This window comes from Phascolarctos cinereus, unplaced genomic scaffold, assembly GCF_003287225.1.
Source record: "Phascolarctos cinereus isolate Bilbo 61053 unplaced genomic scaffold, phaCin_HiC Scaffold_726;HRSCAF=1367, whole genome shotgun sequence".
NCBI classification, from domain to species: Eukaryota; Metazoa; Chordata; class Mammalia; order Diprotodontia; family Phascolarctidae; genus Phascolarctos; species Phascolarctos cinereus.
Window position 1 is genome coordinate 396,093,177 of NW_027556098.1, and position 21,992 is coordinate 396,115,168.

Genomic DNA, 21,992 nt, shown 5'->3' on the forward strand with positions numbered 1-21,992 from the left:
GAGGCAATAGAGGTTAAGTGACTTGTCTAGGGTTGCACAGCTATTTAAGAATCTGAGGTCAGATTTGAACTTGGGTCCTCCCTACTCCAGGATTCTCTTTACACCACTAGTCACTTAGCTGCCCCCTGTAATAGCCTTTTTTTTTTTTTTGGTGAGGCAATCAGGGTTAAGTGACTTGCTAGTAAGTGTCAAGTGTCTAGTAATAGCCCCTTAATTGGTCCCTGGGCCTCACTCTTTCCTTTCTGTGATCTGACATAGTTGCCAGATTGATTTTTGTAAAGCACAGGTCTGACCAAATCACATTCCTTTTTATCAAAACTCTTCAGTGGCTCCATATTGCTTCTACAAGAGAACTTGAAATTCTCAGCCTGGCATTTTAAGGCCCTCTCAGTGCTGCCCCTTCACTCACACTCTGCTCCTATCCTGGTGGCCTGCTAGCAGCTCCATCTATACAACATTCCACTTCCCACTTATAGACTTTTTTGTTTTCTGTGAGGCAATTGGGGTTAAGTGACTCGCCCAGGGTCACACAGCTAGTGTCAAGTGTCTGAGGCTGGATTTGAACTCAGGTCTTCCTGACTCCAGGGCCGGAGCTCTCTCCACTGTGCCACCTAGCTGCCCCTCCCACTTCTGTTCCTCAGTGTTCTCCTTGGTTCCTTCAAAGCCCAGGTCAGGTGTCACCTTTTACAGTAGGCCTGTCTTTTTCATAGAGGTAGACTGGTATAGCAGGAAAAAAAAAACCCTAGCTTTGCAATCGGAGGCTATGGGTTCAAATCTTCTCTTTGAAGCCCTTGTGTCTTGGACAATTCACTTGTCCTAAGCCTTGGTTTCTTCCTTTGTAAATGGAGGGTGAGGTCTCTTATAGATCTATGGTTGTGCCCCTTCTTGAAACGACTTGAATTTACTTATTTTTATGCATGTTAAACACTTCTCTCTAGTAAAATGTAAGTTTTCTTGAGAGCAGGAACTGTTCTGTGTTTTTGTCTTCGAATGTCCAGCACTTAGGTACGGTGCCCTGTACATAGCAGGTGCTTAATAATTGTCTCTTGAATTAAACTGCCACCCAGGCTTGTGAAGGTAGGTATTGAAAACCTCAGAAAAGCAATGGTTCCCCAAAGTGGGATGTGGCACACCCAATTCCTCCTTTCAATTCAACTTACATTAGTTATTAAACATTGATTATAAGCAGACCAGTATGCTAGGTTGTTGCTAGAGCAGATGCAAAGTTTAGGTAAGACAGAATCCCCTCATGGGGTTTGCAAATGCCCAAAGACAGATGGTACTATTGTGTTCGGGGTGGGTGTTATTTAGAGATTAGGTCCAGGGGGAAAAGTGTGTATTCCTGGTGGTGGTGAGAAGCCTTGTAGATTTGCTGGATGCAGTGTTATTTGGGGGGTTGGTGGTGACTTTTAATGGTGAATCACTCAGGAGGAACTTCCCCCCCAGATGTGGGACTTGGAAATAGACATTAATGACGTCTTGCTGGGAAAAAAAAGTGAGCTGAGGATGCTAGGTTCCCCTTGGCTAGGTGCTCAGTGGAAGCAAATGGATGGGTATTTTCCTCCTAGGAACTTTAAATAAGCAGGAGCCAGTTGCTTTGTTTCCTAGAAAGCCCCGGAGACCGTCACCTTCTTGGCTCTTTTCAGTCAGCCTTCTCGGAGGCTTGGAGGTATTCACTCCAGTGACTTAAATATCTCCATCTGCAGCATGATTTAAAAAGAGATGGGCCTGTAGGTAACCGGAGATGCTCAGCTGCACTGTGGTCCAAGCAGAGGCTGGCCATCAAGCAGGCTTAGTCTTCCCTATGCCCCACTGCTTGTGTGAGCAATGAAGACCTTTTATCTGCGGCTGGCTGGCAATTAATTTGGCCGTGGTATGGGAAGGATGAAGCTCGGTGGATTTCTTTACCTCCCTGGTGAGTTCCCGGCCCTCAAGCCACCACCTGACTAGTTGTCAGGCATTTAACGGCCTCTCAATTTTCTTGCCAAGAAAGGTCAGTCCAAGTCAGTGTTGCGCTACGCCCCCTTCCCCCCCAAGGGTGGCAGTTTCTAGATCCACCACTCCCCAAATCCCGGGAGGAACTCTGGTAAGATTCTTTAACCCCAATTTAAAGTGATGGGGGGGGTGAAATCTTCCGCCTGATGGGTTAAGTGCCCTGCTGGCCACAGAGTAAGCACTCAGACCTTTGATTGATCCTGGAAGGTAAACATTTGTTTTCCCCTGTGGGTGCATAGTATCAGGATGCCGTTGGCTTGCTCTGTGCTGGGGCTGGAAATTCGATCCAAGGCTCTTGCTTGTTCTTGACCCTCTGGGAGTTCGGGTGGGGGCACGGGGCTAACCTTAAAATTCTGTCGTCTCCAAAAGGGCCCGATGTCAGCGCTTTTGCGCAGCCCAGTCCCAGAGTGCTTTACAAGTTGGAAGTCTTGCTCCCGGCACATGGCTCCTGAAACTTTGCTAGCAAATCAGAGATGCTGCAAGTCTTCCCAGGGAGCTCTCTTCATTATCAGGGCTCTGTTGTGACAGCTTTTGCCTTTTTTTTTTTTCCTTCTCCCCAGCTCGGGAGTGGGGATTTGGCTGCGTGTTTGCCTTTTTTAATAGTTCGTCGCTGGTTTCGGGAGCTCTTCCCCCTTTGGTTTTCCCTGAGACTCAGCATCTAGATGAAGGCCAAGGGGGTGGATGTCCAAATAATTCGGGCCTGATATTAAAATGCAGGTCGACGTCCATCTCCCAAGGGATTACTGAAAACAGCCTAGCTTAAAGCAAGAGTAGGTAAAAGGGGCAGTATAAGAAGGCTAGGGAAGGAGGGCCAAGCGCCTGGAAGGGAACTTAGGGACTGTGGCCTGCACAGCAGCCCCCTGGTGGGGCGATGATGTTCTCATTGTGAGGTGCAGGAGCAGCTATTTACTGTCTGCCCCACTAGGGTCTAGAGAGGCAGCTGGGCTGAGGCAATAGTGCCAGTGCGCAGGGCACGGAGGTGTCTGTGTGCGTGAGGGGGTGGGACTGGGGTTGTGGGGGTACTGGGGAGGTGCATTCTACATACTGTGGGGGTGCATTCTACATACTGTGGGAGGAAAGCAGAGAAGACGGTCTTGGCCCCAGGAGGCTTATTTCCAGGTTATTCTTTCCACTTAGAGCTCGTGGGACCCGCCCCCTACATCTCCTGTCCTTGGGGTGGGGTCTGGCGCATCCTGCTCCCCGATCCCACCACTCCCGGTACACGAGGCCACCCCACCCCGACCGGACTACTCTCCAGGGGAAGAGAAGTCTAGGCGGCAGTCCCTGACCAGGGCCCCTTGGGTTCCCTGTAGGAAGAGGATACAAATCCACTTCCCTGCCCTTGCCTGTCACTCCCTCCTTAGTTTCCCTCTCCGTGGCCTTAGAGGGGCGCTCAGCCGTCTGGCTGGTGGCTCCCCCAAGTCTCTGAGGCCACCACGGGACTGCATGCTGGGCCTCGAGATGCCCCTCCACCTAGTCCCGGGCTTTGACAGCTTTCTTGGGCCCGACCCCCTCCGATCCCCGCCGGTGTCCCGGGCCCTCTCCAGACTAGTTCCCCCCAAGTTGGTCCGGGGTGCGAACTCGTGGCGCTGCCGGAACGATGGGATGCGGTTGCTACGGCAACCAGACTGGACGTCACAATCCGGGCATGTGTGCCCCAACCCCCCCAACCCCGCCCCCCCGCCGTGCCGCCGGCGCTGCCGCCGCCGCCGCCTCCCTCCCTCTGCCGGCGGGCGGCTGCGGGACTCAGGCTAGGCTGCGGGGCGCGGGTGGGCGGAGCGCTCCGGAGTGGCCGAGCCAAGGCGCTCGGGGGGGCTTTTCAGGGAGCGTAGCTACGCGGGTGGGAGAAGGAGGGGGTCGGGGTCCAGGGTTGAGATTTGGGGGGGGTGGGGGGGTACGGGTAGCCGCCATCTTCTCCACCAAGCCGGCCTCGCCCGCCGCGCCCGCGGCTCCGGCAGCGCACGGGTTAAGGCTGGCACCGCGCCCCGCGGGGGGGGACTCCCATCTCCCCTCCCCTCCCCCCCGTGCCGGGCATGCGGGGCCCGCTGGGCACAGAGGAGGAGCCGCCGCAGCTGCCCGAGGAGGAGGAAGAGGAGATGGAGAACGACGAGGACATGTCAGGTGAGCAGGGAGCGCCCGAGGTGCCCGGGCGCTGGGCACAGGGATGGTGAGCGGGAGGAGGAGGACGCTGGGCACGGGCCTGGAGGCAGAGACAGCGCTACAGACCCGTTCGAGGGAGGAGGGAGGAGAGGAAGGGTAGCTGCACGGGCTGGGCAGGGCAGGAGGAGGATCTGCGCCAGGTTGTCACCGGGGGAGGGGGGGGTGTTGCAGAGGGATCAGGGCCCCCGGCCGGGGAGGGGGGCAAAACGAGGAGCCCTCTAGGCTAAGAGCCCTGGGTAGTGGGGAGGCTGCGTGCGCCTAGGGCAGCGGGGGTGGGGGGAGTGATCGCGTCGAGCTGAGCGCTTGGGCTGGAGGCTGGGCACAGGGAGAGTGTGTGTGGGGGGAACGTGGGCAGCGCCCTAGTTGCCCTCTGTGCAGAAGGGGGCTGGGCCACCTTTTCCATGTCTCTCTGGGTAGTAGAGCAAAGGAATTGGGCTGAGAGAGAGAGGGGCGGGAAGCGCAGCCAGGGTCAGCCTTGGTGCCCTTGAGTATTATGTGTGTGCGCGTATGTATGGGGTGTGTGTGTGTGTGTGTGTGTGTGTGTGTGTGTGTGTGTGTGCGCGTGTATGTTTGTGAGGAGTTGGGGATGGGGGGACAACCGTGGGACGCGCCCTGGGCAGTAGCTCGGAAAGCTTTGGCCTCTGGTTGTCGAGACAGGAAAGGGTCCCAGGCCTAGGGCCACCTCCCGAGTTTCAGCCCTGGGGGTGGGGGCCTCTCTCCGGGGGAAGAATCCATTTCTGAGAGAGGTCTTGGAGTGGGCAAGTGGTGGGGCTCCAGGAGCGTTTGCGGGCAAAGATTGGCTGCCAGGGCTATTCCCTAGCCAAGCGCCTAAGGAACTCATTGGCATAGGCTTGGCCCCTTTCTGGCGCTAATGGCCTTGCTGCTGTCCCATTCTGCCAAAGGCTAGCTGAGGGACGACAGGTGGGTGTGTGGTGTCCACCCAGAGGATGTCCCAGCAGCTCAGGTGATGGTGGTCACAGTGTTGGGGAGGCAGGGCCAGGGAGTCCCTGCCAAAGCTTAAGATCCCTCCCCGTCGGTGGTGCGCCTCTCCAAAGCCCGAGTTCAGATAGTTGCTTCCTTTTTGCTTGACAGCCTGACTCAATGCAAGTGGAGTGTGGGGGAAACGCCTCCTCCCTCCCAGTGGCGAATCCATTTGGAGACTCGGGGACTGTCCCCCTCCCCATTCCTCTTCTCGTCCCACAACTCAACATTCCTCCCTTTTCTCTTTCTTCCATTGATTTCAAAGATGCTCAGAGAACAAACAGAGGGTCTCGCAGTGGGCTACCTGGGGGCCCCAAGTGCCGCTTTGAGGCATGGATGGGAAGGGAGAGAAGAAGCTGATACTCCATCCAGCAAGGGACTTTCAGAGCCCAGGGTCCCCCCCCCCCCATCTCTGCCCAGGCCCATTTCCCTCCTCTGCTCTTGGGAGGTTAGAGCCTCAGACTGGAGAGGGAGCTTTTCCTGGATCTCACTTGCAAAAGTTGCAATACCTTCTTGTTTGGGAAGTTAACCCTTCGTTGTTGAGCTCTGCTCTCTGTTTCCCTTCCCAACCTGCCAAGTTTACCCCTCTGTTCTTCAAACAGAAATTAAGTTTACCAACTGCTTATTGGCTTCCCAAACACCCCAACCTTGGGATTTTATGATTATTTTAAAGTAAGCTTCATGCTGAGAAGAAACAGGACAGGGTATGGGGCAGCTTGGTTCAAATGATCTTGGTTGGCCTTACGTGACAAACCCCCTCACTCCAGTTTACCCAGCACCCTGTGGGGTTAGAGCTCCCTTTAGACAACCAAGTCAATCACCCACTTGTGGCTGAGCTTGCTCTATTTATCTGCATCCTTCTTTTCTCCCTCCCATACTGATTCACCCCTTCAGCCATTTCTCTTGAACCCTCTCCCCCCACCCCAGCCTTCTACTCCAACCCATTAATGGTTTCTAGTCCTGCTGTCTTGGGCCAAACAATGTCTAATCCCTCATGTACATAACAACTCCTCAAACAACATCTGAAGAAACATATCTTTTCCCTTCTAAATCTTTTCTTCTTTGGGCTAAAACAAACTGGCTCCTAGATATGGTAGGATTTCAGAGCTTTTTGCCATCCTACACAAAGTCTTTCCTCATCTTCCCTTCAAGTTGCTAGTGCCTTCCCTTCAAAAATATGATGTATTTATTTGTTTTGTATATAATAATATAATAAATATTATAACATAACAACACCATATGTATATACTCTTTTTTTTTTGGTGAGGCAGTTAGGGTTAAATGACTTGCCTAGGGTCACTCAGCTTCTGAGATTGGATTTGAACTCAGGTCCTCCTGACTCCAGGGCTGGTGCTCTATCCACTGTACCACCTAGCGCTGCCCCCCACATATGTATGTACTTATACACAGTACTTATATACATGGTGTCTCCCTGATGGAATGTAAGCTCCTTGAGGGCAAGGACTAGTTTATTTTAGTCTTTGTGTTCCCAGCACATAGCACCAGTGCCTGCTATGCAGTAGGTGCTTAATAAATGCTTGGTGATTGATCAGTTGGTCCTGGTCAGCCACCTCTGGCTATTTGCTAGCTTCCTAAAATGTGGCACCTAGAACTGAACACAGTACTGCAGAAGGCAGAGGGTAGAGTGGGACTCTCACCTCCTTATTTCTGAAAGCTGTCTCTCAATGCACACCTTTCAGTTGTGATTGAACACCTTAGCACCCTTTGAAGAGACCTCTTGAAGATTCCTCTCGACTCACTACCCTTCTCTAGGAGGGAGGAATTGTGCTATAAAGGAAAGAGCACCATGTTTGGAGTCAATTTGGGTACCAGGTTCAAATTTTAGTTCTATCTTTTACTCCTTTGAGTGGCCCCGGGTAAGCTATTTGTGCATCCGCAAAATGAGAGGATTGGGCTGGGTGGACCACATGAACGCCTTTTCTCTGAGCTCAGTTGCTCTGCCTTGACTTCACAATCTGGTGCTTCACCCTTTCCATTTCATCTCATATAACTCCAGATCACTTACTTACCTTCCAGTCAAACTGGAACTCTCTTTTCTTCTCTCCCGATCTCCCTCATCTGGGAGCTTTTCGTGCCTAGATTGAATTCCTTCCCCAGCAAACTTCCTCTGTTGATATAGCCCTCCCTCCCTCCAACGTCCAACTCCGATGCCATCTCACCTCCTCCCTGACCTTTGCAGGTAGAAATGATCTCAAACTGAGAGGCAGCATTGTAGAATGGAGAAAGCGATGGATTTGGAATCAAGACCTGGGTTCGAATTCTGGCTCTGTTGCTTCTTAACTTTGTGACTTTGGATATATTACTTAACCTCTCTTGGACCTGAATTCCCTCTCTGTAAACTGGGGGAGAAGGATGAGTTAGATTAGTTGGAAAGTCCCTTCCAGCCCTAAATCTGTGATCTCTCATAAGAGAGGGACAATGTTAAAATTCATCTGGCCCAACTCTTTCATTTGTCAGATGAGGCCTTTCTGTTGCCCAGGGAGGGTTAAGTCACTTGTCCTCCATCACACAGATAGCAGGAATCAGAGGCACGATTGGAACCTGGATCTTCTGACTCTGTTGGTGTTCTTTCCTTTTACCGTAGTGATATGATAGAGCCAAGAAGACCTGCTTCCACCGTGTACTGACTGCGTGACTCTTAACCTATCACTTAACATCTTAGGACCTCAGAGGCTGTAAGGCTAAAGTTACAGAAAAACTGCCAACCTGTGTTGATGGAGGGACAGTCCATAACAGGAGTTCCCTATATGGCTGAAATCTCAGGTCTGGCACCACACATAAAGCTTGTATCTCAGTCTTTGAATGTATCATAGTTATTGGTGCACTCACGCTCCCCCATTCCCCACGCTAGATTGGCTGCTTCTTGAGGTCCAGGGTCTGTGTGTTTCATTCATCTTCATTTTCCCCATGCCCAGAATAGGGCTTCAAACACAGCAGGGAATTAATAAAAATGTTCAAAATGATTGACTGATACTGTGGAAGGAGTCACAAGCCCTGGATTGGCTCCTCAGTCCTACTTGGATGGTGTCCACCTCTCTAGGGCATCTGTCAAATGAGATCACTTCCAAAGGTCCTTTTGCATTCCAGACCTGACACCTAGTCCCAGTTCTGCCCATGATTGGCTATGTGTGACCTTGGGCAAATTACTTCCTTCTCCTGGGCCTCAGTTTCCTCATTTGGAAAATGGGGGAAACAAAATCTGCCCCACCAATGAGAGAAAGTGTGTGAAAGTACTGGGAACAGCAGGAATCTTCTACAAAAGGGAGGGCTCTTAATCATTCTTCTGGTGGCCCATTGAGGGGTACCATCATTTTTTTTTTTTTTTGCTGGGAAGGATGACTGAAGGACTGGGACTTCCCCAGGGGTCACACAGCCAGTATGGGGAAATTCCTAGGGAAATACTGTGCCTGCCATTCAAGGAATTGGCCCAGCCTGCCCAGTCGAGTGCTTTCACTCCCAGAATCTCCATCTCGGAGCTGAAAAAGAATGCTATTGGCCATATGCCTGGCAAGTGATCGTTTTCATATGCTTGAAGACAGCTCTCATGTCCTCCCTGAACTCTCTGTTGTCCAGCTAAACATTCCCAGTTCCTTCCTCATCCTGGTTTTCATCCTCTGGTCACTCTAGCTTAGAAATGTCCTTCCCATGAGGTGGTGCCCAGAAACTGAGCACAGTAGCTTAGATCTGGAACCAGCAACCAATCTATGAGTCTTTTCCTCTGCCTAACTGCCTCACCATATAACTGTGACTCTCTGCTGCTTCTGGAGTCTTTTTCTTGCTCCATCCACCTCTCTTCTCTCTCTGTCTCTGTCCCTGTCTCCCTGTCTCTGTCTCTGTCTTTCTCTCTCTTTCCCTCTGTCCCTCTCTCCTGTCCAAGTCCTAACACTTAGCACCTCAATGTGAACAAATTGAACAGATAACTTCCTACTTTTTATGTCATTGAATGATAACTTCAGTGAGTCATTGAAATTAGTGAGCTGGGTTCAAATTCCAGGGCTAATACCTAGCCATATGACCTTGGGTAAATCACTTCAGTTCTCTGAACCTCAGTTCCCTCTGTGTAAAATAGGAATTATATAAAATGAGAAGCAACCAGCCAACCATCCAACCCACGAGCATTTACTATGTGCTAGGCACTGTGCCAAATGCTAGAGATCATACAGACAGAAGTGAAAAACAGTCTTTAGGAAGTTTGTATTTTAGTGGGGAGACAACACATTCACATAATTCACAGATGCATAATATCATTCAATCAACAAGCATTAAGTGCCTACTGTGTGTTGTCGATGAGTTGTTGTTGTCGTTGTTTTTCCTTCGGTCTTGAAGAGGACCGTGACACCAGGGAGGTGATGCCATGACTCATGAAGTGAGTTGGATATAAGTGGGAGAGGCCTGTGCAAAGTCAATAGCCTCACTTTCTCCTCCGGAGCCATCTGGGTTCAGTGGCCAGGTATAGATCAGGACGACTGGAGGTGGTGCCCCCAGACACTGAGAATACAAGTTCAAAGATAGATCTATAGGGAATTAAGTATTGAGAGATAAGCCAATTGCTGACCTAAGCACTGGGGCTGCAAGCAGAAACTAAGATGGTTACCACCCACATGGTGCTTACTTCCTAAGTGGGGGTGAGGGACAAAAAAAAGTGAAATAAGTGAAAAAAGTGAATAAATACAAATAAAATATTCATAAGTTTGGAAAGAAGGGTGCTAGCAGTAGGGGCTCAGGAAGTCTTAGAAGTGAAGGAAAGAAACCAGGGATTCCAAAAGGCAAAAGTGAAGGAGTAATATGTTCCAGGAATGAGAGACTGGAAAGGGAGTAGGGTGTGGCTTTCAACAAATACCTGTATCACCTGCTTCATAAGGTTCTTGTGGTAGTTCTAATTTCTATTGCACTTTAAAAATTACAAAACTCATTGCTCGGTCCCCATCTTTCACCCCCTAGATACACTCACAACAGCTCTGTGATGTAAATGGCGCTGGTAGTATTATTTCTATTTTACAGATGCAAAAGCTGAGGCTCAGGGGTGAAATGATTTGCCCATGGTTACACAGCTAGTCAGGGCCAGCCCTGAAGTTAGGAGGACTTGAGTTCAAATTCAGCCTTACTAGCTGGGTGATCTTGGTCACTTCACCCTGCATGTTTCAGTTTCCTCATCTATAAAATGAGCTGGAGAAGGAAATGGCAAACCACTGTAGTGTCTTTGCCAAGAAAATCCCCAATGGGGTCATCCTAGAGACTAGGACATGATTGAGATGACTCAACAATAACATTTTTACTGGGCAGCTAGGTGGCTTAGTGGAGAGAACACCAGCCCTGGAGGCAGGAAGATACTTTCTGAGTTCAAATCCAGCCCCAGACACTTTCTAGCTGGGTAACCCCGGGCAAGTTACTTAATCCTACTTATCTCAGTTTCCTCATCTGTAAAATGGGCTGGAGAAGGAAATGGCAAACCACTCCAGTGTCTTTGACAAGAAAATCCCCAAAGGGGTCATAGAGAGTAAAACACAACTGAAAAACAACTGAATTAAAAGAACAAAAAACATAGCTAGTCAGTGTCAGAGCCAGGACTGAAACCCAGGTTCCCTGACTCCAAAGCCTTTTCCATTACACTAGGTAGCCTCTGGGAAACCATATACATAGAGAAATAGAAAAATCATTTTGTGTGGGTGGAGTAATAACAATCGTCCAGATCAAGAATGGCTTCCAGTAAGGGTTGACATCTGAGTTGAGTTGAATGGGGTTCCATGAGATAGATATGAAGAAAGAAAGCATTCCAGGAAAGCCTGAGCAAAGTTGGGCTATGTTTGCTGTATAGGCTATTTTGGCTGGGCATTAGGGTTGTGTGATAAATATAGAGTCAAATCAGTCTAGAAAGAGAACACTGAGTCACACCATGGAGGGCTTCAAATGCCTTGCAGAAGAATATGTATATGTATACACACACACACCACACACACACACACACACACACACACGCACACACACACACATATATATATATACCTCAAATGCCTTACAGAAGAATATGTATGTATATGTGTTTATATATATAAAAAACCCTCTAGGCAATAGGGAACCAAGAAAGCTTTCTCAGAGAAGTGAGATGGTCAGACCTGGGCTTTAGAAATATCCATTTTGTAACTTTATTTGGAGAAGGTTTGCAGAATGGAGACTTTCTGAAATATTCTGACAGATTCATGGTGTCATAGATCTTTCTAGCCCTGGAAGAGCTCTCATTGGCCGAGTCTTAAAAAGGGAACCCATTGCCTCTCAGAGTGGCCCATTCCACTGTCGTAGAGATCCAGTTGGTTTTTTTTTTTTTGGTTAGGCAGTTGGGGTTAAGTGACTTGCCCAGAATCACACAGCTAGTGAGCGTTATGTGTCTGAGCCAGATTTGAACTCAGGTCCTCCTGACTTCAGGGCTGGTGCTCTGTCTACTGCACCATCTAGCTGCCCCAAGATCCAATTGTTAAGGAAGTTCTTTCTTACCGTAAAAATATCAATTGCTTCAGATTCTTCTTTTGGGGGGTAAGCAGGACAGATTTAAGCTCTTTTACACGAGACAATCTTTTAAATCCTTAAAGACAGTATTCCAACCACTTCCCTCCAGTCTTCTTCAGCTTAGCAGTTCCCTGGTTCCTTCATCTAATCCTCACATCAGTCTGTCACTGAGTATTTATGAAGCACTTACTATATGCTGGAGCAGCTAGGTGGATAGACCCTGGAGTCAGAAAGTTGTTTGCTGTTGAGTCATTTACATTGTGTCTTACTCTTTGTGACCTCTCATGTGGGGTTTTCTTGGCAAAGATACTGGAGTGGTTCACCATTTCCTTCTCCACTTCATTTTACAGATGAGGAAACTGAGGCAAACAGGGTGAAGTGACTTGCCCAGGGTCACCCAGTTAGTAAATTTCTGAGGTCAGATTTGGATTCAGGTCTTCCTGATTGCAGGCCTGGTGCCCTATCCACTATGCCACCTAGCTGCCCTAGAGTCAGAAAGACCAGGGTTCAAGTCTGACCTCAGACACATATTAGCTGTGTGACCCTGGGCAAGTCACTTAATCCCTGCCTGCATAAAACTGGAGAAGGAAATAGTAAACTACTCCAGTATCTTTGCCAGGAAAACCCTATGGACAGTTGGTCCACAAGATCACAAAGAGTTGGACAGGACTGAACAACTACATAGGCTAGGCACTGTACTAAACCCTGGGGATATTAAGAAAAGCATATGATATGAACACTTTTTGTCATTCTTTTTTTTTCTTATTTTTTTTGTTTTTCAACATTCACTTCCACAAGATTTTGAGTTCCAAAATTTCTCCCCATCTCTTCCGTCCTCTCATCCCAAGATAGTGTGCATTCTGAATACCCCTTTCCCCAATCTACCCTTTCTTTTATCACCCCACCCCTTCTGTTATCCCCTTCCCCTTTTCTATTCCTATAGGGCTGGTTAGATTTCTCTACCCCATTGCCTGTATATCTTATTTCCCAGTTGCATGTAAAAACAATTTTTAACATTTGTTTTTAAAACTTTGAGTTCCAAATTCTCTCTTCCTACCTCCCCATCCACCCTCATTGCAAAGGTAAGCAATTAGATATAGGTTATAGATGTATAGTCATATAAAACACTTCCATAGTAGTCATGCTGTAAAAGACTATTTCCCTCCATCCTATCCTGCCCCCCATGTATTCTGTTCTCTCCTTTCACCCTTTCCCTCCTCAAAAGTTTTTGTTTTTGATTACCCCATCCCCTATCTGTCCTCCCTTCTATCACACCCCCGTCTCTTATCCTCTTCCCTCCTATTTTCCTGTAGGGTAAGATAGATTTCTAAATCTGATTGAGTGTGTATTTAAGATTTAAGCCAAATCTGATGAGAGTAAGGTTCACTCATTCCCTCTCACCTCTCTCCCGCTTCTCCTCCACTGTAAAGGCTTTTTCTTGCCTCTTTTATGTGAAATAGTTTACTCCATTCTACCTCTCCCTTTTTCCTTCTCCCAGTACAATCCTCTCTCATCCCTTAATTTTATTTTTTAGATATTATCCCTTCATATTCAACTTACTCTGTGCCCTCTGTGTGTGTGTGTGTGTGTGTGTGTGTATATATATATATATATGTATATTCCCTCCAACTACCCTAATACTGAGAAAGGTCTCATGAGTTAAAAGTATCATCTTTCCATGTAAGAATGTAAACTGTTCTACTTTAATAAGTCCTTTATGATTTCTCTTTCCTATTTACCTTTTCATGCTTCTCTTGAGTCTTGTATTTGAAAGTCAATTTTCTATTCAGCTCTGGTCTTTTCATTAAGAATGCTTGAAAGTCCTCTATTTCATTGAATATCCATTTTCCCCCCTGAAGGATTAGATTCACTTTTGCTGAGTAGGTGATTCTTCGTTTTAATCCTAGCTAATTTGACTTCTAGAATATCATATTCCAACCTCCCACCCCAATCCCTTAATGTAGAAGCTGCTAAATCTTGTGTTATTCTGATTGTGTTTCCACAACACTTGAATTGTTTCTTTCCGGCTGCTTGCAATATTTTCTCCTTGACCTAGGAGCTCTGGAATTTGGCTATAATATTCCTAGGAATTTTCCTTTTGGGATCTCTTTCAGGAGGTGATTGATAGATTCTTTGTTTTGGTGTGTATGTGAATTCTTTCAATTTCTGTTTTACCCTCTGGTTCTATACTATCAGGGCAGTTTTCCTTGATAATTTCTTGAAAGAGGATGTCTAGGCTCTTTTTTTGATCATGGCTTTCAGATAGTCCAGTAATTTTTAAATTATCAATCCTGGATCTATTTTTCAGGTCAGTTGTTTTCCCAATGAGATAGTTCACATTGTCTTCTATTTTTTTATTCTTTTGGTTTTGTTTTATAATTTCTTGATTTCTTATAAAGTCGTTAGCTTCCATTTGCTCCATTCTAATTTTTTTTTTGAGGCAATTGGAGTTAAATGACCTGTCCAGGATCATACAGCTAGTAAATGTCAAGTGTCTGGTCTGAGACCAGATTTGAACTCAGGTTCTGCTGACTCCAGGGCCAGTTTTCTATCCACTGCACCACCTAGCTGCCCCCTCCATGCTAATTTTTAAGGAATTATTTTCTTCACTGAGTTTTTGGACCTGCCTTTCCATTTGGCCAATTCTGCTTTTTAAGGGATGCTTCTCCTCATTGGCTTTTTGGACCTCTTTTGCTATTTGGGTTTGTCTATTTTTTAAGGTGTTATTTTCTTCATTATTTTTTTTGGGTCTCCTTTAGTAAGCTGTTGACTTGTTTTTCATGATTTTCTTGCATCACTCTCATTTCTCTTCCAAATTTTTCCTCTACTTCTGTTACTTGCTTTTCAATATCCTTTTTGAGCTCTTTCATGGCCTGAGACCAATTCATATTTTTCTTGGAGGCTTTGGATGTAGGAGCTTTGACTTTGTTTTCTTCTTCTGGTTGTATGTTTTGATCTTCTTTGTCATTGAAGTAAGATTCTGTAGTCTGAGTTTTTTTCCCTCTGTTTGCTCATGATCCCAGCCAATTACTTGACTTTTTAACTCTTTGTTAAGCTAGGGCTCTGCTTCCAGTGTGGAGGGTGTAACTGTTCCCAAGATTTGGAGGTTTTGTGCAGCTGTTTTCAGAGATACTTCTAGTATCCCTGTAAATTTTCAGTTCTTCCAAGGTGGTATGATCAAGGGCGAGGTGTTTACTCCTTTCCTGACCTGTACTCTGGCCTATGAGTGACCACAAGCCCTGCCACGCCAGCACTCCTCCTCGCCCCAGGACCACCACCCAGAACTGTGACCTAGATCCAAGCACAGGCAAAGGAAGAGAATCCTGCATCAGCAGAGAGATCCCTGCAATCCCCCTCTGATCAGCTGCTTGATCCCCCACTGTCTGTGGGCCGAGAGCACTGCTGCTGTGGCTGCTGCCCTGGGACTGTGCTAGGGCCAGGGCTGGACCATGCTCTTCTCTACAGACTTTTCCTACTGACCTTCTAAGTTAGCTTTGGCGTTTGTGGGTTGAGAAATCTGGAAACCACTCCAGCTCCCCTTGATTCAATCTCCTGAGGCCTCCAGCTTTGCTGGGGCCTCATGTTTGCCTGCATGGCACACCCTGAACTGCGCTCCTTTCCCAGCCTGCCGCAACGGACCTTTTCCATCAACCATCCAAGTTGTCTTGTGCTGGAAATTTGTTTCACTCTGTCTTTTGGGGGGTTCTGCTACTCTAGAATTTATTGAGAGTCATTTTTTGCAGGTATTTGGAGGAGGGGTTTAGGGGAGAGCTCAAGCAAGTCAGTGCTTTTACTCCACCATCTTCTGGTCCACACCATCTTTTGTCATTCTATGATTTTGAACTTTTGAACTTTATTTCCTGCTTAAACCTCAGTGCATGACAATTTATGCAATACTTTAGATGTTATCTGACCAGGGGGACCATTGCTTCTTACTCCTGGGAGGTATGCCCCTCTTCATGCATGCAGTTTAAGGTCAGAGTAGTTCACCTCCCCATCCCCCTGGGGCCTCTCTGCAGACTACGGAAATGTTTAGTCCCTTCCCCAATCCCAGTGCTGCCGGGCCTGGACCTGCGAAGCCAATACAGGGCTCGGTCCCTCTTCCTTTCTCCTCCCCAATCTGATTTCCTCCCTTGCTTGCTCTGTGCTCCCAGGCAGGCAGAATCTGTAGCCCTGCCTGGGTGAATGCCTGGCTTCCTTCCCTCCCAGGCTTCCCCCACCTCCCGGGCAAGATGCCCTCCAGGCTGCCCCCTGGGGCCCCAAGCTCTCTGCTCCACGGTTAGGAACCAAAACAGAGCTGGGGCTGGGGAGGAAAAGTTGCAGCTTGTACCCAGAGGGGCTGATTTTTCAAGTGTCAAGAGCTGTCACACATATTCTTAAAATTCAGCAACAGTTAAACTAATTACTTGTCAAATCTGTTGCTTTCATTTCAATCTCCCTTTCCCCCCTTCCTTTTGAGCCCTTCTACAGTAGGAAAACAAGCCCAGTCATTAGGAAGGGCTTTGCTCTGACTGTGGGATAAGAGAGGCACCTTCATTCAGTTCTTCTTCTCTCACCTTTTAGTTTATTTTTGGGGTGTGTGTGGGGGGAGGGGGGAGGAGTATGGTGCTTTCTGATTCACAGAAACCCAGAAATGAGAGGAAAGAAATGCAGCATCAGTGTGCTTCCTTTCTAATCCTAGGGACCAGCAGAGAAATCCCCCTTCTGTAAGAGGCAGCATGCTATAAGGGAAAAGAGTTGGGCTCCAATTCATCCCAACCCAATCCAATCCAGTTGAATCTAATTCTTCTGACAAGCATTTATTAAATGCCTTTGATGTACCAGGCATATAGCTAGATGTTGAAGATAGAAAGAAAAAGAACCCCATACATAAAAACCCCCCAACCTCAAGCAGTTCCTCTCCTCAGGGAGCTTACAGTCTTTGGGGAAAATAATGTATACGTGGAAAATCAAATACAAGTTATACGGGTAGGGAATGGGAGTGTGATTTCATTAGCATAAGGAAGTCCTTGGTGAGGGAAGCCCCTCTCCCAATACATTTTTTTTTTCTTTCAGCCTGAGACAGGGTTTTTAAAGATCCGCCATATTGGCCAGATCCTTAAGGAATCTGAACATTTGTGAGCTATTGGCTAGGTTCTTAAGGAATCTGAACAGTGGCTAGATTTTAAGAGTCTGACCATCCTAATAGAGACAAGATGGACCTTATATACGGAAAGAGTGTAAGAGGGCTCCAGGAGTGGCCAAGTAGTTTGGGGTGACTGGAGGAGGGGTCTAAGGAAGATCTGGATGGGAGTGGCCAGTAAGCTGTCTCCCAATACATCTTTTCTCAAATCTAGCTTCCCACAGGGCTGCCTGCAAGCTCTTAAATGTCCAGGATTTCACAGCCAATAAGTGGTAGTATTTGAACCCAAGTCTTCTTGAATTTGAGGCTAGCTCTCTCTTATCTACTACTTTATGCTGACTCAAAAACAAAATAGAAAATAATTACTGGGGCAAGGGTACTAGTGACGAGGATAGGGGCAGGGATCACTGTAGACAAAGCATCTGAGTTGAGCCTCCATCCAATCCAACCCAGTGATCATTAGGTAAACACCAATGATTGGTGCAGTATTGTGCTAGGCTAGAGAGACAAAAACTAACTCAGAAGACCTGGGTTCTAATCCTGATCTTCCATTAACACTGTGTGACCTTGAGTAAATAATTTCTTTCATCACCTCATTTTCTCCCTCTGAAAACTGAGGGCCTTGGACTCTGAAGGACCCAGTCCTGGAATTCTGTGATTCCATAAACAATTCTTTAGTGTCTAGGCTGGGCCATTTCTAAATGTTTCCACCCCAAACCCCCAAGGAAATAATTCTGAGGCCAAGCATGTCACTGAACAGGACTGAACTAGATGTGCATTTCTGGGAGAGAGGGAGCCTGAGAATCTGGACACCTGTGTGTGCAGGGTGGTCCTAAGAGATGCATCAGCTGGGACATCATAGCAACCCCACCTGTGATGTCATGGAAGCCCCAGTATCTCTGGGACTGTTTTCCAAGAACAGGCTGAGGTTAAAAGGGCAATGAAGGCCGGATTTTATGGCTAGCAATGAAGGCATAATTAAAACTTTTTTTTTTAAACCACAATTCAAGAATCATGGGATGATAGATTTAGAGCTGGAAGGGGCCTCTGAAATAATGGAGTTCAATTCTTTTAATTTATTTTTTGACAGCATCTTTTTTTTTGTTTGTTTTGTTTTTTTGGTGAGGCAATTGGCGTTGACTTGTCCAGAGCCACACAGCTAGTAAGTGTTATGTGTCTGAGGCTGGATTTGAGCTTGGGTCTTTGTGACTCCAGGGCCTGTGCTCTATCCGCTGCATCACCTAGCTGCCCCAACAGTGAGTTTACTAAGGATACAAAACAAATCCACAAAGCCCAGTATGTCCATGTAGTAATAATAAAAGCCAAGGAGAAATGATAGAAAAAAGGGCAGGCTCATTCGGAAGAGCTATAAAATGCCTACGTTATCTTTGAGCCCATCTACCAAAACCATTTAATATCATATAAGTGCAAATAGAAATAGTTTATTTTTGGTTTTATGATCTATTAAAATTAATTTTTGTTTTTTTCAATGAACAAAATACTGATTTTCTCACACTCCCACCCCCATGTTCCCACTTTTAGGAAAAAAGGAAAACAAATATCTATAACAAATATGTATAAGTTAAGCAAAACCAATTCTTGTTTTTAAAATAGTATTTTATTTATTTTCCCCAGTTACATGTCAAGGAAATTTTTAGCATTCATTTTTACAAGATTTTGAGGTCCAAATTTTTCTCCCTCCTTCCCCTCCCTTCTTCTGAACATGGTAGGCAGTTTGATATAGTTTATACATGTTAAGCAAAACAAATTCTTGCATTTGTTATGTCCAAGAAATATATGTCTCCTTGTGGGTCTGGATTCCATCACTTCTCTTGTCAGGAGATGGGCAGGTGCTTTATTGTCAGTCCTCTGAAATCACAATTGATCTGAATTGATCAGAGTTCTTAAAGTTTTCAAAGTTGTTTAGTTTTACAGTGTTGTTATTGTATATCTTATTCTCCTGGTTTTGTTCATTTCACTCTGCCTCAGTTCATACAGATCTTCCTAGGTTTCTCTAAATCTGTCTTCTCCATTTCTTATAGCACAGTAATAGTCTATTATATGCATATACCAGAATTTATTCAACCATCCCACAATTAATGGGCACCCTCTTGGTTTCTGGTTCTTTGTTACTACAAAAGGAGCTGCTGTAAATATTTTATGTGTATGGGTCCTTTTGCTCTTTCTTTGACTTCCTTGGAGTTTGGACCTGGTGATAATGCTGTGAGCTACTTGTAGAAGGGGAAGCTTCAGGCCAGAGAAGGCAAATGCCCTTGCTCAATTCTCCTTTTCCCAAATTGGGGAGGGGGAGTTTTTGGGTCTCCTCATGTCTTCCAACCAGGTATAAGACTTCCTTATTCTCAGAGGGTCCTGCCTGTCCCCTCTACATGCCTATCACTGTCATTACCATCCCCCCTGGCTTTGCCCTTAAATGCAGATAGCTGGAAAGACAACCCCCAAATCTTGCTAGTAATGAGGGACTCTGTGAGAACCCCTGGCTGAGGGGTAAGATGAGAGGAAAAGAATATCACATACTGAAACAACACACGAGTGTTGTTTTCCCCTAAGAAGTCATGTGTCCCAGTCTTCTTTTCCACTGATGCCTCCCTTCTCAGTCAAGCCCACTGAAATCTTCCCTCCAGGCACTCCCAGAAAGAAATGGGGATGTCTTTGGAGGCACCCCACCCAGAAGACTGACCTGTTTGTCCTTTCCTGGAAGAGGGAGGAGGGAGCCCAAATCACCTGGGACTTTTTGCTTATTGGTCTGACCTCCTCGTGTGTGTGTGTGTGTGTGTGTGTGTGTGTGTGTGTGTGTGTGTGTGTACGTGTGCACGCGAGTATACACACACAGGATAGTACCAAACACCTCTAATCAGCCAATTAACAAATCAATAAGCATTTCTTTCATTATTTATTTATTTATTTATTTTTGTCTAGGCAATGGGGGTAAGTGACTTGCCCAGGGTCGCACAGCTAGTAAGTGTTATGTGGATTGGAACTCAGGTCCTCCCGAATCCAGGGCCAGTGCTCTATCCACTGCGCCACCTAGCTGCCCCAAGAAGCATTTCTTAAATATCTGTTGTGTGCCAGGCACAGAGATAGGTACTGGGGATACAAATACAAAAGCAAAACAATTCCTGCCTTCAGAGAGCATACCCACAGACAAGTTAAAAAAAAAAAGGAGGGGGAATATAAACAAAATAATACTGGACGTGGAGTGGGAAGGATTAACAGCTGTGGGAAACAGGGAAGCCCTCAGGTCTAGTCTTATGCTCAGGAGAGGAGTCCCAGAACCTCTCTTGGTAGCCCACTCTTAAATTTTTTATTCGTATCTTTTATTTTTATGTTACCACCATTTCTAATTCCATCCCTCCCAGTTACCCTCCCTTGTAACAAAGAATAAGAACGAAAGAGTTTTTTGAAAAAAAATGAAGCAGTTTGGCAAATCTAACCGACACATCAGCTGAGCCAGGCAGCATATGCAATGTTTCTCACTCATAGCCTCCCCCCCTTACTTCTAACTGTTCCACTTTCTGGTTGAGGCAGTGTAGAAAGGGGGCCTTGCCCTCAAGTGGGAGGGTGAGGATATGGATTCCTAGTGGGGCTCTGCTATTTTGGACAAATCCTTTCCTTCCTTTCTCTGGGCTTCAGTTTCCTCATCTATAAAATTGGGGAGTTGAAGTGGATAAAGCCTCTTTCAGCTCTAAATCCTAGGTTGTATGATCTCATGAACTCTCTCTGCTAGTAAGTTCTTCCTCCCTTCTTCCTTTGATCCTTCTTGCTACCAGTTTCTCCAAAGACTGGTAGAACCGTTCCTGCCAACTGGTGGGAGGAACATTGATCTTTGGAAAAACAGTCTACCTGAAGAGGTACTAGAATCCCCCTGGGCAGCTATCAGATGGCAATGGGTGTAGGGTGTAGAGAGCCATAGATTTAGAACTATGAAGTCATCTACTTCACTTCTCTTTTTTTGGTGTTTAAAGTAGGATTTACATTGAATGACTTTTGATTTTTAAAAAGGAGGCATCTAGGTGGCCTAGTGGATAGCATATTGGACTTGGCACTGGGAAGACCTGAGTTCAAATTCTGCCTGAGACAATCACTAGTTGTGTGACCCTCGGCATTTAACATCTCTCAGACTCAGTTTTCTCATTTGTAAAATGGAAATAAGAATAGTACCTACCTCCTAAGGTTGTTGTGAGGATCAGTTGCATACACATGCACAAAAACACATGCATGCACATGTAATACACATGTGTATTATACACACATGTATGTACATAACACTATATATACATATATGTTATCCTTTGCAAACTTTGGAGCACTGTACAAATATTAGCTGTTATTAAAAAGGGCTGCGAAATTTCTCTAAGGCTAATCAGCTGATTCTCCCCTTCCTGTTCTATTCTAGGGCCAACTCATTGTCCATTTGCAGTATCTGTCCAAGATATTGTGTGTGAATGGATCAGTTCTATGGGTTCTCCATTCAATTGTATATCATAACCTGCCTAAGGGCAGCTAGGTGGCACCATTGCACATAGAGTACTAGGCCTGAAGTCAGGAAGACTTCATCTTCCTGAGTTCAAATCTGGCCTCAAGACACGTACAAGCTGTGTGACCCTGGGCAAGTCACTTCACCCTGTTTGCCTCAGTTTCCTCATCTGTAAAATGAGCTGGAGAAGGAAATGTCAAACCACTCCAGCATCTTTGCCAAGAAAACCCCAAATGGGGTCATGAAGAGTCAGACATGACTGAAAAATGACTGAAGACAGTTTGCATAATGGGCACTCTTCATCCACTTGCTTTTTCCCGTGTGGCTGGTTAGGCCAAACTCTTTAGAGTGATCACGAATCTCATTTAGGAGTCTCTGCAATGTTCTGAGACTTGATGCAATTACTCAGCATCCTTCCATGAAAAGGACAAGCTGGGGGGGGGCGGGGGTCACATCATTATCCATAGGAAATCTCTCTATGTTTTTCAATTCCCTCTTATTAAAGATGAGGGGACTGAAGTCTAGAGATATAAAGTAACTTGCCCAAGGAAGGCCGCATGGGGAATATGTCAGTGTCAGGTTTTGAACTTAAGACATGAGATTATAATTTAGAGCTAGCTGAAAGGAGCCTCAGAAGCCATCTAGTTCGACTGTCCTCTTTTATAGATGAGGAGAATGGGTTCATAGAGCAAGTGACTTCCTTAAGGTCACACAGGT

At 46.3% G+C, this 21,992-nt stretch overlaps 1 protein-coding gene across 5 annotated transcripts in view; it reads left to right on the forward strand.

Moving 5' to 3' along the window:
- Positions 1 to 3,891: 3,891 nt before the first annotated feature.
- Positions 3,892 to 21,992, forward strand: part of CHD5 (chromodomain helicase DNA binding protein 5) — a 157,128-nt gene continuing 139,027 nt past the window's right edge. For all 5 annotated transcript variants that reach the window (XM_020975188.2, XM_078145732.1, XM_020975217.2 and 2 more), the window contains exon 1: positions 3,892 to 4,116. In XM_020975188.2, coding sequence (XP_020830847.1) covers positions 4,029 to 4,116 — 88 coding nt within the window. In that variant the 5' untranslated portion in view covers positions 3,892 to 4,028. The remainder of the gene's footprint in view (positions 4,117 to 21,992) is intronic.